General features: G+C 42.9%; 1 protein-coding gene across 1 annotated transcript in view; it reads right to left on the reverse strand.

The window, feature by feature from the left end:
- Positions 1-497: 497 nt before the first annotated feature.
- Positions 498-16,723, reverse strand: part of YJEFN3 (YjeF N-terminal domain containing 3) — a 599,789-nt gene continuing 583,563 nt past the window's right edge. The window contains exon 6 of the mRNA XM_077252326.1: positions 498-802. Within this exon, the coding sequence (XP_077108441.1) occupies positions 603-802 (200 nt within the window). The 3' untranslated portion in view covers positions 498-602. The remainder of the gene's footprint in view (positions 803-16,723) is intronic.

Below are 16,723 nucleotides of genomic sequence, written 5' to 3' on the forward strand. Positions count from 1 at the left end.
TAAAGGGGAGGTCTTTTTTTAAATTTTGCATTATATACATGTAATTATGAAGGAAATATCATTTTTCCCTTTAAAAAAATTTTGGTTTGGTTTGGTAGGTCTTTTTAAAAAAACGTAAAACCAGCGCAATAGTCTGACAACATTATTCCCAGATACCTTATGTGAGTTATAAAGGCATGCAGGCATCTTCTCTATGCTGTCCCCATTTAGTTTTAGCGCTTTCCCATCCATTTCAGCTTTTTTCTCATGTCCCCTCACCGAACCTTCACGAGGAGCACTGGAGTCAGGATCACAATTCTAGTAGTGTAAGTCCAATTTGTGTGAACTGCAGTGGTGAGACATTTATTACTTGTTCTGTGGATAGGTGATTAATGCCTATTGTAAAAAAGATCCTTCAACAATTTAGTTTTTTCAACATAGTAGTCCATTTCTGTAACAAATTATCCCCAATATTTAATTGTCAGATCTGGAGACCACCCTATATATATTACACAAAATAACAGTCTAAATTCTCTTTTTTATTAAGAAATACACCATATACAGAATAATACCGAAATTTGTATACATTTATTGACAGGTCATAGTTTTCAAAGCAGTCTAATCTAGAGTTCCACTACATATTCTGTCCCAGGATACTTTGGTAGGTTCAAGTCAAATTTCTTCTGTATATCATATGGCAAAAATCTCCCAGCAATAAAGTGGCGTTTGCCTGAAAAATGAGTGGCACACATCTTAGGAGCAGACAATGAAATGAGTACTTCAGGATTAATACCTTCAGAGTTGCCAGCCTCTATATCCCAGCCTGCAAGGTAGACGGAAAATAATTAGTAAATTATATTACTAATAATGAGTATACAAATGCAGCACATTCTTAACAAAGATAGTAAAACATTGACAAAAACATATACAAACATGTAAACAATGCAGATTTACTAGATAGAGTGATGAGTGAGCATGCTCGTCACTACTCGTCACTCGCTTGAGCATCAGTGATGCTTGTTACTCGGTGAGTATTTTTTGAACATTCTAACGGGAGCTCGAGTCCCTGCCCCACATGTTTGGCACTTTTTAGACAGCTAATGAACATGTGTGGCATTACTGTGGTTGGCTGGCTGCATAGAATCATCAGGTCTATACAAGACCTTCAACGCTATACTCGTCACACTGTACCCGGGACACAGGCAGTGTAGTGAGAGATGCTGATGAAAGAGGGACAGAATTGTAGCTGCGTATTAGCCAGGGATTCAACCACATTCATATTTCTGTGAAACACAACAAGAGTCCTTCTTAGGGCCAATTATAATCAATATTAATGCTGCTGTTAGCGACACTTAGGGAGAGATTGTGCTGAAGGGACAAGGAAAGGGTGAACTGCACGTCCTTTATGCTGCAGCCTGCAACTGACGCCAAAACCCCTTCTCAGGGCTAAAAATATTCTTTTTGTTCTTAATCCTACAAATTGTTCTGAGAAGGGAAATGTTATACTCCATTTTTACTGTGGCAGTTGTGTGTCAAAAGCATACAGCCAGACTTGGTTGGATAGCAATAACATTGCTATAATGATACTGCAGTGTCATACGTCCATCTCAATTGGGCAAATTTGCCTTGCATTGTAATACTGCAATTTTTTCAGAAGTAAAATTTTATACACCATTTATCGTGCTACAGTTGTGCCCCAAAACCCTCCAAAAAAGAAATTGTAAAAAAAAATGGCATTGCTATATTTATACTGCAGTCACATACGTCTATCTTAGGTGTGCAAATTTGCCTGACATTGTAATACAGCATTGTTTTTGAGCTGTGAAATTTTATACAGCATATAGCATGCCACAGTTGGTCCTCAAAACCCCTCAAAAATAATTTGTTAATTAAATCGCATTCTTATATTTATACTGCAGTCTCATATGTTCAACGGAAATGAGCAAATTTTTGTGGCCTTGTAATACTGCAATTTTTTTGAGCAATGAAATTTTCTACATACTTTATTGTGCTACTACTCAGCCTCAAAACCCCAAAATAAAGAAATTGCTAAAAAAAAAAATTGCATTGCTATATTTATACTGCAGTCACATGTGTCCACCTGAGGTGTGCAGATTTGCCTGGCATTGTAATACAGCCTTTTTTTCAGCTGTGAAATTCTATACAACATTTAACATGCTACAGTTGGGCCTCAAACCCCCCCAAAAATAAATTGTTACAAAAATCGCATTGCTATGTTTATACTGCCGTCTCATATGTCTGTCTGAGGTGAGCAAATTATGCATTGTAATACAGCCTCTTTTTAGCTGTCATATTTTATTTGGCATTCATTGTGCTGGAGTCTGGCCTAAAAAAAACCAAAAACAAGTTTGTAAAAAAATTGCATTGCTATATTGATACTGCAGTCTTATACGTCCATCTCAAGTGGTCAAATTTTGCTGGCATTGTAATACTGCAAATTTTTCAACAATGACATTTTACATGGCAATTATCGTGCTAGATTTGAGCCTCAAAACACACACAAAAAAACTTTGGTTACAAATAGCATTGCTATTGATAATACAGTCTTATACATCCATCTGTAGTGGGTAAATTTTTCTGGCATCGTAATACTGTCTGCAACGTTTTCTCAACAGAGATATATTATATTTAATTTAAAATGAGCAAGGCACCTGGTAAGGGACGGGGAAGTGGATGTGCTGCTGATGGTCAGCTCAGAGGCTGAGGACAAGGTGAAACTGTGCCTGCCGCGAGAGCACAACAAACTCACATATCATATCAATCTAGCTTCCAATGCCACCTTGTAGGGGGGTGCGAAACACCACTCTTGAAGCCAGACAAGTATGAAAAGGTTATTGGATAAAGATGGGCGAACCCAAACAGTAAAGTTCGGCGTCTATACCAAACACCTACTTCACCTACTCGACTTCACTAGGAAGTTCATGTAACTGTTCAGGTTCATCTGCCCGAACACCAGGTATTTGTCGCTTTGTCATGTGTATGACAGCGTGGCAAACACCGCTTCTGATTGGAGGTAAAATCATCTCAGCCAGTATATAGGGACAATAGGGCATACAGGGTGACATTAGATCTGTCTAGGGGTCTCCACACCCTCATTCCCTAGTGTTTGGTTCCCTTCCCCTTATCCCTTTATGTTGCACGTAGTCTGTCCATCACTGTGCATGACATTATCACCCGCCGTTCACGTTTGTAAAAGAAAAAAAAGAAAGAAACTGACATGCATTTTTTTTTTTGGTGGTGGGTTTTTTCTTGTGGGTTTTTTTTTCTTTTGCTTTGTTCATAGATCCTGTCTCTATGCTAGCAAAGCAGCTGTTGACACTGGAGGTGACTAACCTTCATTCTGAGGATCAGTAGCAATGGTGGCGGCTGCAGGCTCCTATTGTGAGGGACGCTGAAGGTAACCGGGTCCAGCTTCAGCCAAAAATTGCTCTCCCAGACAGGTTTTCTGGGGTATGGACAAGTTTTTTGTGTTTAAAGAGACATGGAAATTGTACTTTAAACTGTGTCCTTACTCCTCTGGAGATGAGGAGCAATGAGTAGCAATTGTTATTTCACTGTTGCAGGGGGACCTCAGTCCTGGGCTTTTTCTCACCACAGGACTCTATGTGTCTGCAGTCTGTGGAGGAGTTTTTCAGGGCCCTAGCCCTTATCTATGATGATCCTGACTGTATTTCCTTGGCTAAATCCAGGCTGCGAAGTTGAACAAGTGTCTACCTGAAATGTTTGCGCACATTCTAAAGTACCGCATACCCATCTATCTGGTCCTGTTTCACTATTACCTGTTCCTCACCGGGTCAGGAGAGACAGGTATAAACATGACTGTCAGTAAATGTGTGCCAGGTCTGGACCTGAATGGGAATGACTTTGTGTGGTTGTCTACCATGAATTTCAAGTTGAGGGTTCCTTCCTAGAAGTTGAGACCTAGATTCATTGGTCCCTATAAGATAACCACCGTCATTGGTCCAGCAGCATTTCATTTTGAGTTACCTCAGGCTCTTAAGATCTACAAAGTTTTTCACTGGTCTTTGCTCAAGAGATATGTGGATCCCCTTGAGCCTTCTCCCCTACGGCCTCCCCTATAATGGCTGATGGAAACTAAAGTTTCAAATTTTGAGGATTATAGATTCTCGCCTCCGACGTCGTTCCCTACAATACTTGGTGCATTGGTTGGGTTATGATCCAGAGGAAAGAATGTGGGTTTCTGCATCAGAGGTGAACGCCCCCAGACTGCTTTATTCATTCCCCACCTCTTATCCTGAGAAACCTCATCCCAAGTGTCTGGAGGCCTCTCGTAGAAAGGGGGTACTGTCACAGATCTGTCAGAGGCTGCAGACCGTTGCACTGCATCTGTCTGCAGAAGGTCTCAGTCTCAGTTTGCTTTGCATACGAGTGGCCATCTCCCTTGTGTCTAATGGACACACCTGGACCTGAGTGTTGATATACTTCCTGCTTGCTGTTGGCAAGTGCGACTGATATTTTCTATTTGCCCTTCCCTGTTGAGGCTTGGAGCTGCAGCAGTTGGCTAGCGTCTTCACTGGAGTTTTGAACACATTGGTGTTTCACTCTTAGTCTACTCAAACTAAGCATTCCCTTGTTTTGTGTGTCCTAGTTGGGGATTGACTAGTGCTCATTCTGTCCTTCCTGGTGCAGGGCTTATTGCCAGGCTCAGGCCTGGATTAGGTATCCTGCTCGGTGATATGTGCGGAATCTATATAGAGACAATTGGGCAGACAGGGTGACATTACATCTATCTAGGGGCCTCCACTCCCCACTTCCCTAGTGTTTGGTTCTCTTTCCCCTTCCCTTTCTGCTGCACTTAGTCTGTCCTACACTGTGCGTGACACTATGATGTCAAAAAAGATGAACGTATATTTTTGGGAGGGCACTGGCACCAGGCCTTCCTGACTCACGAGTCCCATAGTGGCCACATGGTTTGCTGCTAATAGCAGCATGCTACTGGCTGGGGCCCCTGAGGTAATGAGGGCAATAGGCAGATGCCGAGTCTGTCTGCCCCTAAAGCCGGCCCTGGGCCACTCTTAGCAGCAACAAATACAATCAAGCATTTGTGATAACTGGCAATGAGTCTTTTAAAATGCTCTGGAGGAATTTTTGCCCACTCATCTTTGCAAAATTGCTGGAATTCAGGCACATTTGAGGGTTTCCGAGCATGAATCACCTTTTTAAGGTCATGCCACAGCATCTCAATTGGATTAAGGTAAGGACTTTGACTAGGCTACTCCAAAGCCTTAATTTTGCTTTTCTTAAGCCATTCAGAGGTGGAATTACTAGTGTGTTTTGAATCATTGTCCTGCTGCACAACACAAGTGCGCTTCAGCTTGAGGTCACAAATAGCAGGATATTCTCCCTCAGGATTATGTGGTACACAGCAGAATTCATGGTTTTATTTACCACAGCAAGTCTTCCAGGTCCTGAAGCAGCAACACAGCTCCAGATTACCACACTACCATCACTATATTTTACTGTTGGTATGATGCTCCATTTCTGAAATGCTGTGTTACTTCTACGCTAGATGTAATGGGACATACAGCATCCAAAAAGTTAAACTTTTGTCTTGTCAGTCCACAGAGTATTATTCCAAAAGTATTTGGGATCATCAAGATGTTTTCTGGCAAAACTGAGAAGAGCCTTTATGTTCTTATTGCTCAGCAGTGGTTTTCATCTTGGAACTCTGCAATGCAGGCAATTTTATCCCAACCTCTTTCTTATGGTGGAATATGGTATAATCCTTCACTTTCTGCTAACTCCCCTAATACCTACACCTAGTAAGGAACTGTTCATCTCTTCCTCAATCCTCCCCATCCATCTCACCTCCTCCTCAGAACTGTTCCTCAGCATACAATCCTCCATCTCCAAGCACAGACAGCCACCTCATGCCCTCTCCTGCTCCCACCTGCTAACACTTTCTCTGCTCCTTCTCACTGCTGGTGATATCTCTCCAAATCCTGGTCCTCCTCACCACATCCCCACAGTCAGTTCTTCCTCCCATCCACGCTCTATCACAAATTTCCGCAACCTCTCTAACCTTATACCCATTTGCCCGGCCACCACTTCACCAGTCCCACTAACAGGAGCTCTATGGAACGCTCATTCTGTCTGCAAAAAACTTTCCTACATCCATGATCATTTTATTACTAACAAACTTTCCTTCCTCACCATCACCAAAACCTGGCTCACCCCTTCTGACACAGCTTTCCTGCTGCGCTTTCGTATAGTGGCTTCCACCTTTCTCACACATCCCGCCCCAGCAGCAAGTATGGTGGAGGAGTTGGTTTTCTCCTGTCAGATAACTGCTCCTTCACCCCAATCCCACTTCCACCATCTGTTACCCTCCCTTCCTTTGAGGTGCACTCTGTGCGCATCTACTCCCCCTCCAACCTCCAACTGGCTGTCATTTACCGCCCCCCAGGGCCAGCTACCACCTTGTTTGACCACTTCACCACCTGGCTACTTCATTTCCTTTCTGCGGACATCCCCACTATCATCATGGGCGACTTCAACATCCCCATTGACAGTTCCCTCTCATCTGCCACTAAACTTCTATTTCTCACTTCCTCCTTCGGCCTCACTGAATGGTCTTCTGCAGCCACTGACAAAGATGGTCACACACTGGACCTCATCTTCATCCACCTCTGCTCCCTATCTAACCTCTCTAACTCACCTCTTCCTCTTTCTGACCACAATCTACTCACATTCTCTTCCCTCTCCACTCCTTGTCTACAATCCCCACCCCACAAACTTGCACACCCTCACAGAAATCTTAAACACCTTGATCTACACTCACTCTCTAAATCCCTCCTCCCTCTCACAGATAAGAAGTTCCCTACCCAATGTGGATAACGCTGCCGCTCTATATAACACCACAATAGCTGTAGCTTTGGAATCTCTTGCCCGTCTCACACATACCAAAGCTCGCAAAATCAACAGACAGCCCTGGTACACCAGCCTGACCAAAGAACTGAGGCAAGCTTCCAGGGCTGCTGAGTGCAGATGGAAAAGATCCCACTCCAACGAGCACTTTATCGCATTCAAACAGTCCCTCACAACTTTGAAGACCACACTCGCCACAGCAAAATAAACCTACTTCTCATCTCTCATATCCTCCCTGTCTCACAACCCTGAACAGTTATTCAACACCTTCAATTCTCTCCTCCGTCCCCCAGCACCTCCTCCCTCCCCACTCATCTCACCTGAAGACTTTGCCTCATTTTTCAAGCAGAAGATTGAGAACATCAGAGAAAGTTTTAGTGAACAACCCCAGAGCCCTTCCTCCCAACTACCCAGCCCTCCACCTCCAAAACCAACTTCTCCATCATTACAGAAGATCGACTCTCCACTCTACTCTCAAGATCACATCTCACCACCTGTGCAATTGACCCGATCCCATCCCACTTCATCCCAAACCTTGCCACAGTCTTCATCCCAACCCTAACCCATCTCTTCAACCTATCACTAACAACTGGTGTTTTTCTCTCAAGCTTTAAACATGCCTCAATCACACCTATCCTCAAAAAGCCCTCTCTTGACCCATTCTCTGTATCTAACTATCGCCCTTTATCACTTCTCCCCTATGCCTCAAAACTACTGGAACAACACGTCCATCTTGAACTGTCCTCCCATCTAGCTTCCTGCTCCCTCTTTGACCGCTTACAATCAGGCTTCCGGTCACACCACTCCATTGAAACTGCCTTAACTAAGGTCACCAATGACCTATTAACCACCAAGAGCAAGCGGCACTACTCTATCCTCCTCCTCCTGGACCTGTCCTCTGCCTTTGACACAGTGGGCCATTCCCTGTTGCTGCAGACCCTCTCATCCCTTGGCATCACAGACTTGGCCCTATCCTGGATCTCGTCATACCTAACTGACCGGACATTCAGCGTCTCCCACTCACACACCACCTCCTCACCTCACCCCCTATCTGTTGGAGTCCCGCAAGATTTAGTTCTAGGGCCCCTGCTCTTCTCCATCTACACCTTTGGCCTGGGACAGCTCATGGAATCTCACGGTTTTCAGTATCATCTCTATGCTGACGACACACAGATTTACATCTCTGGTCCAGATATCACCACCTTACTAACCAGAATCCCTCAATGTCTGTCCGCTATTTCATCCTTCTTCTCCGTTAGATTTCTAAAACTTAACATGGACAAAACAGAATTCATCGTCTTTCCCCCATCTCACGTGACCCCCCAACGAACCTATCCATTACAGTAAACGGCTGCCCACTCTCCCCAGTCCCACAAGCTCGCTGTCTTGGGTTTATCTTTGACACTGATCTCTCCTTCAAACCACATATCCAAGCCGTTTCCTCTTCCTGCCACCTTCAACTCAAAACTATTTCACGGATCCGTACATTCCTAAACCAAGAATCTGCAAAAACCCTAGTCCATGCCCTCATCATCTCCCGCCTCGACTACTGTAACCTACTGCTCTGTGGCATCCCCTCTAACACTCTCGCACCCCTCCAATCTATTCTAAACTCTGCTGCCTGGCTAATCCACCTGTCCCCCCGCTATTCCCCGGCCTCTCCCCTCTGTCAATCCCTTCACTGGCTCCCCTTTACCCAGAGACTCCAGTACAAAAGCCTAACCATGACATTCAAAGCCAACAACAACCTGTCTCCTCCATACATCTGTGACCTCGTCTTCCGGTACTTTCCTGCACGCAACCTCCGATCCTCACAAGATCTCCTTCTCTACTCCCCTCTTATCTCCTCTTCCAACAATCGCATACAAGATTTCTCTTGCGCATCACCCCTACTCTGGAACTCTCTACCACAACACATCAGACTCTCGCCTACCATCGAAACCTTCAAAAAGAACCTGAAGACCCACATCTTCCAACAAGCCTACAACCTGCAGTAACCACCGATCGACCAAACCGCTGCATGACCAGCTCTACCTCACCTATTGTATCCTCACCCATCCCTTGTAGATTGTGAGCCATCCCGGGCAGGGTCCTCTCTCCTCCTGTACCAGTTGTGACTTGTATTGTTCAAGATTATTGTACTTGTTTTTATTATGTATACCCTTCCCCACATGTACAGCGCCATGGAATAAATGGCGCTATAATAATAAATAATAATAGCCATGAACACTAACCTTAACTGAGGCAAGTAAGGCCTGTAGTTCTTTGAATGTTGTTGTGGGGTCTATTGTGACCTCTTGAGTGAGCCGTTGCCGCACTCTTGGGGTAATTTTGGTTAGCCTGCCACTCCTGAGAAGGTTCACTACTATTCCATGTTTTTGCCATTTGTAGATAATGGCTTTCACTGTGGTTTTCTGGAGTCCTAAAGCTTAAGAAATGGTGTTAAAACCTTTTCCAGACTGATAGATCTCAATTACTTTGTTTCTCATTTGTTCTAGAATTTGAATCGTGGCATGACGTCTAGCTTTTGAATATCTTTTGGTCTACCTTACTTTGTCAGGCAGGTCCTATTTAATTGATTTCTCTATTGGGTACAGGTGTGACAGTACTCAGTCGTGCGTGTGACTAGGCAATTTGAACTCAGCTTCCCAAAGATGTGATAATCCACAGTTAATTTATGTTTTAAGGGGGAGGGGACACTTTTTCAAACGGCCCTGTAGGCTTGGATTTCTTTTTCCCAAATTAATAATAAATACCTTAATTTAAAAACTGCATTTTGTGTTTACTTGTTTTATCTTTGTATAAAATGTAAATTTGTTTGCTGATCTGAAACATTTAAGTGTGACAAACATGCAAAAGAATAGGAAATTAGGAAAGGGTTAAACACTTTTTCACACAACTGTATGTTAAACATGTCTTGTGTTCTGGTGATGTAACCAAAGTCTTCATAAATATAGCAACATTTCAGTTTCATCACTAGAGGTTGTAGTCCAAAGAAAATAAATCATTTGCTGGTGATGTATCTGTTACTACTATGTTATTTATTTTTGCAGAAAAACGGCAAGAATTTGTATGGAAATCCACAATGACTAACCTATAGTTGTGCTCAAAAGTTTACATACCCTGGCAGAATTTTTGCTTTCTTGGCCTTTTTTCAGAGAATATGAATGATAAAACCAAAACGTTTTCTCCACTCATAGTTAGTGGTTAGGTGAAGCCATTTATTGTCAAACTACTGTGTTTTCTCTTTTCAAATCATAATGAGAACCCAAAACATCCAAATGACCCTGATGAAAAGTTTACATACCCTGATGATTTTAGCCTGATATGCACAGAAGTTGACACAAATGGGTTTGAATGGCTACTAAAGGTAACATCCTCATATGTGACCTGTTTTTTGGGTCGCCTACAATACGCTGTTTTGTGTATTATAGGCGATATACTTTGTGGCATTTGCTCAGTAATGACTTTCTTCTGGTGACTCGACCATGTAGCCCATTTTTCTTCAAGAGCCTCCTCATTGTGCATCTTGAAACAGCCACACCGCTAGTTTTCAGAGAGTCCTGTATTTCAGATGATGTTATTTGTGGGATTTTCTTTGCATCCTGAACAATTTTCCTGTCAGTTGAGGACGACATTTTTGTTGGTATACCTGACCGTGGCTTTGTTTTTACAGAACCCCTGACTTTCCATTTGTTAATCACAGTTTGAACGCTCCTGACTGGTATTATCAATTCCCTGGATATCTTTTTGTATCCCTTTCCTGTTTTCTACAGTTCAACTACCTTTTCCCATAGATCCATTGACAATTCTTTTGCTTTCCCCATGACTCACAATCCAGAAATGTCAGTGGCTGAATGAAAGATGCAAGAGTCTGTCTGGATCCTAGAAACTCACTCAGCTTTTATGCACACACTAATTACAAGCAAACAGGTCACAGGTGAGGATGTTACCTTTAGTAGACATTCAAACCCATTTGTGTCAACTTCTGTGCATGTTATCAGGCCAAAATCACCGGGGTATGTAAACTATTGATCAGGGTCATTTGGATGTTTTGGGTTGTCATTATGATTTCAAAGGGGAAAACACAGTAGTTTGACAATAAATGGCTTCACCCAACCACTAACCATGAATGGAGAAAAAGGTTTGGTGTTATCATTCATATTCTTTGAATAAAGGCCAAGAAGGCAAAAATTCTGCCGTGGTATGTAAACTTTTGAGCACAACTGTATGTACAAGTCTATGGGTGTGTGCAAATGATCGGACTGCACTCAGATGTCATTAGTCCATTATATGCCGACTCACAGAAAGGAGAAGATGGAGAAAGTAAGCTTGCCATCTTCTCCACACCTGTAATCTGATTCTCACATGCAAGAGAATCAGATCACAGTAAAATGACACTCGACTCACGCTCGCAGCAAAGTTTGAGCCGAGGGTCATATACATATAGCATCTAGTGATGAGCGAGTATACTCGTTGCTCGGGTGGTCTCCGAGTATTTGTAACTGCTCGGAGATTTAGTTTTTGTTGACGCAGCTGCATGATTTATGGCTGCTAGCCAGCCTGAGTACATGTGGGGGTTGCCTGGTCACTAGGGAATCCCACATGTATTCAAGCTGTCTAGCAGCCGCACATCATGTAGCTACGTCAACAAAAACTAAATCTCCGAGCACTCACAAATACTCAGAGACCACCAGAGCAACGAGTATACTCGCTCATCACTAATAGCATCAAATTCTCTTGCATGAGAGAATCATCGGATGCTACTTGTCAGTCTGAGCAAGCCCTACTGATCTGATTCTGTAATTAGATGATGTAAAGTATGGAAACCAATCTATTGAGATGAGGATGGAGATATGAGTCCTGTTTTTAAACTGGAGTTTGCCCATATGTGAGTGAGAGGTAGATGGGGGGAATATGTGTCTGCTCTATTAGCTCTCATAAGTAGGCCAATAGAAGATTGCCTAGAACAGTGTTCCCCAACTCCGGTCCTCAAGAGCCACCAACAGGTCATGTATACAGAATTTTTTTAGTATTGCACAGGTGATGTAATTCTTGCCTTTCCATGTAATGCAATGATCACCTGGGCAATATTAAGGAAATCCTGAAAACATGACCTGTTGGTGGCTCTTGAGGACCGGAGTTGGGGAACACTGGCCTAGAATGTGGGGTTAGCCGTACAAAAGAGTCTTTATGGATAGGATCTATATTTGGAATATATACAAGAACCTAGAATGGAGCAATGTTGGTTGAGTGAAGAAGGGCAGTTGGAATATTTCTGCCACTTGCTAATATCTTCTGGAGAACTGGAATTCTGAGTCTGTGACCCCGATTCAAGACCGGCGTGATCAATGCATTCTTGGTGCGGAGTTGTGCCAGAGTCAGATGCTTATGATTCAATTCAGAAATGATAGTAAGATTTCTAGTGCAAGTTACATCACCGCTCCTCATGAATTAACATCATTATTTGCCCCCATTGCGCCCCTGTCTCACCACAGCTCCACTGACTTTGAGGGAGCTGGCAAAACTTGGCATGAAAACACCAAAAGCAGCATCATTTTTGTGCAATTTCAAATTGCACAAAAACGTTGCGACTTTTCAAATTGATTTGCACTAGATTTCTGGCTTAATCGCTTTTTATGAATCGGGGCCTATGTGTATGTATGCAGCCTGGCTATTTTGGATGCGGAGATAACAATTTTCCTCTGTAGATGGAGAAGGATACAGATTGGGACAGAAAAAGGAAAAGCTCTTAATAGATATAGTAGTTTTGGTAATCATGTCATTTGAACGCTGTTATGCGGCCAAACCTGCATATCAGTAGGGAACATAGAAGTATTTTTCGGCGTAGTAAAATACAGGTAGAAAAGGAATTAGCAATCCTTTCTCACTGAGATCCTGTCGATCCATCCTCTCAATTCAGCCTTTCTTCTTTGTATTGAATGGATTTCCAGATGTAGCCTGGCAGACGTTTAATGTTTTCACATGACATCATGTCTGCTGCCTCTCATCTCATAGTTCTTTACTCCAGAGAGAGCCATCAAAGTCATGAAAAGAAGAGGTCCTGTGATATTGGCTTGTGCACTCCTAAATGAGTAAAAGTGTAAAGATCAATTCTTTCTCTGTAAGTTATGTCCTACATGAAGGGTGGCCGTGCCTCCTTGGTTAATAATATTTTAAACCAAGTTGAATGTTTGAACTTCACTGTATGTATAGAGTGAAAATTCATTTACAAAATAACCTCCTCACTAAACAGAGCTCTGTAGCAAAAAAAAAAAATCATAATTTATTGTTTTTTTCTGCTGCCTCATCTGCTTGCCCAGAACTAAGGCCGGGTTCACATTAGCGTATGTGTGCGCAGCGTATACCTGCGTACCGATCTGCATGCGTGTTGCGTACATACATTTAATACTGTGTACGCAGGGACATGCGTTTGCATCAGTTCGCAGTTTGAGTAGGCATGCGTCATTTTGCGGCGTGCAGCAAACGCAACATGCTGCATTTTTTGAGGCGTCAAATATGTGCAGGTATACGCATGTGGATGGGTGCTTCGAAACAACGCTTTACTGTCTATGGGAATGCATTGGAACACTAGGACATGCGTACGCATGCGTTCGATACGCATGCGTACTTCAGACTGCGCATGTCCAGGAAAGGATTTCACCACCTCCACCATGCGCATAAACAACGCAAACGCATTTAAACGCATCACGCACATGCAGCATTTTTTTTTGGCGTCTTGCGTAAGATGAAGCTGAGTAAAAACGCAGCCGCAGCATGCGTCTGCATACATTTTGGCATGCGTTTGCACATGCAGATGATACGCTACGCACAGAAACGCTAATGTGTACTTGACCTAAGATTGTAAAAACAACATATAAGCAATAGGTCCATTTCTAGGAATTATTGAAAATAATAGTAAATAAAAGCCTTTTTTCGTCGAAAACCCCCCCAATTATTTTCAGTGCGTTTCCGTTCAAATATGGCCTGCTTTTTTCAGAACAAATTATACTTTCCAATAACACAATATAATATAATATATAATATAATAATTGATTGATTTTTATTAACGTTTTTGGGGAAGGATTAGGAGAAAAAGAGTAAATCCGTACAGAGCTTCTCACACTATTATTTATACAGATTTCTCCAGCCAATCCATGGTGATGTTGGGCATCATGTGCAAACAACTATATCTACTACTGTACAGCACCCACATACCTCCCAACTTTTGAAGAAGGCAAAGAGGGACAAAGTTAGCGGCGCGCGCAAATGTTAGGTCACGCCCCTGACCACACCCATTTCACAACTAGTCACACTCATATCAACGTCCCAACCACACTCATTTAGCACTGCTGATCACATTGTTTCATAAACAATAATTATAAACAGAAACAAATATGGCCACGCAGTGCTCCATACTGTATAATGGCCACACAGTGTTCCATCTATCTATATAATCGTCTAAGGGGTACTTCCGTCTGTTTGTCTGTCTGTCTGTAACGGAAATCCCGCGTCGCTGATTGGTCGTGGCTATCAGGCTGCGAGCAATCAGCGACAGGCTTAGTCCGGCCTCGAATTGGCCCCTCCCTACTCTCCTCCAGTCAGTGCCCCCTCCCTACTCCCCTCCAGTCAGTTCCAGTGTGTTGCCCCATCCCGGACCAACTTTTTACTATAGATGCTGCCTATGCAGCATCAATAGTAAAAAGATATAATGTTAAACATAATAGAAAAAATAAAAAATCATGCTATTCTCACCTTCCGCCGCCTCCGCAGCTTTCCCGCTCCTCTTGATGCTCTCGGCAGGTTCCGTTCCCAGAGATGCATTGCGAAATTACCCAGATGACTTAGATGAGGGACCACATCTCATTTGAAGTCATTTTGAGGGGTCTATATGATAGAAAATAACCAAGTGTGACACCATTCTAAAAACTGCACCCCTCAAGGTTCTCAAAACCACATTCAAGACGTTTATTAACCCTTTAGGTGTTTCACAGGAATTTTTGGAATGTTTAAATAAAAATGAACATTTAACTTTTTTTCACAAAAAATTTACTTCAGCTTCAATTTGTTTTATTTTACCAAGGATAACAGGAGAAAATGGACCCCAAAACTTGTACAATTTGTCCTGAGTACGCCGATACCCCATATGTGGGGGTAAACCACTGTTTGGGCGCATGACAGAGCTTGGAAGCAAAAGAGTTCCATTTGACTTTTCTATGCAAAATTGACTGGAATTGAGATGGGACGCCATATTGCGTTTGGAGAGCCCCTGATGTGCCTAAACATTAAAACCCCCCCACAAGTGATCCCATTTTGGAAAGTAGACCCCCTAAGGAACTTATCTAGATGTGTGGTGAGCACTTTGACCCATTAATTGATTCACAGAAGTTTATAATGCAGAGCCGCAAAAATAAAAAATCATATTTCTTCACAAAAATGATCTTTTCGCCACCAATTTTTTATTTTCCCAGGGGTAAGAGAATAAATTGACCCTGAAAGTTGTTGTCCAATTTGTCCTGAGTACGCTGATACCCCATATGTGGGGGTAAACCACTGTTTGGGCGCATGGCAGAACTCGGAAGGGAAGGAGCGCCATTTGACTTTTCAATGCAAAAGTGACAGGAATTGAGATGAAACGCCATGTTGCATTTGGAGAGCCACTGATGTGCCTAAACATTGAAATTCCCCACAAGTGACACCATTTTGGAAAGTAGACCCCCTAAGGAACTCATCTAGATGTGTTGTGAGAGCTTTGAACCCCCAAGTGTTTTACTACAGTTTATAACGCAGAGCCGTGAAAATAAAAATTCTTTTTTTTTCCACAAAAATTATTTTTTAGCCCCCAGTTTTGTATTTTTCCAAGGGTAACAGTTGAAATTGGACCCCAAAAAATGTTGTCCAATTTGTCCTGAGTACGCTGATACCCCATATGTCAGGGGGAACCACCGTTTGAGCGCATGGCAGAGCTCGGAAGGGAAGGAGCAGACTTAGATGGATTGGTCTGCAGACGTCACATTGCGTTTGCAGAGCCCCTAATGTACCTAAACAGTAGAAACCCCCCACAATTGACCCCATATTGGAAACTAGACCCCCCAAGGAACTTATCTAGATGTGTTGTGAGAACTTTGAACCCCCAAGTGTTTCACTACAGTTTATAATGCAGAGCCATGAAAATAAAAAATCTTTTTCTTTCCACAAAAATTATTTTTTAGCCCCCAGTTTTGTATTTTCCCAATTGTAACAGGAGAAATTGGACCCCAAAAGTTGTTGTCCAATGTGTTCTGAGTACGTTGATACCCCATATGTTGGGGTAAACCCCTGTTTGGGCGCACGGGAGAGCTCAGAATGGAAGGAACACTGTTTTACTTTTTCAACGCAGAATTGGCTGGAATTGAGATCGGACGCCATGTCACATTTGGAGAGCCCCTGATATGCCTAAACAGTGGAAACACCCCAATTATAACTAAAACCCTAATCCAAACACATCCCTAACCCTAATCCCAACGGTAACCCTAACCACACCCCTAACCCTGACACACCCCTAACCCTAATCCCAACCCTATTCCCAACCGTAAATGTAATCCAAACCCTAACCCTAACTTTAGCCCCAACCCTAACTTTAGCTCCAACCCTAACTGTAGCCTTAATCCTAGCCCCAACCCTAACCCTTGCCCTAGCCCTAGCTCTAACCCTAGCCCTAGCCCTAACCCTAGCCCTAACCCTAACCCTAGCCCTAGCCCTAACCCTAGCCCTAACCTTAGCCCTAACCCTAACCCTAGCCCTAACCCTAACCCTAATGGGAAAATATAAATAAATACATTTTTTTAGTTTTTTA

Source organism: Ranitomeya variabilis, chromosome 1, assembly GCF_051348905.1.
Source record: "Ranitomeya variabilis isolate aRanVar5 chromosome 1, aRanVar5.hap1, whole genome shotgun sequence".
Classification (NCBI taxonomy): domain Eukaryota; kingdom Metazoa; phylum Chordata; class Amphibia; order Anura; family Dendrobatidae; genus Ranitomeya; species Ranitomeya variabilis.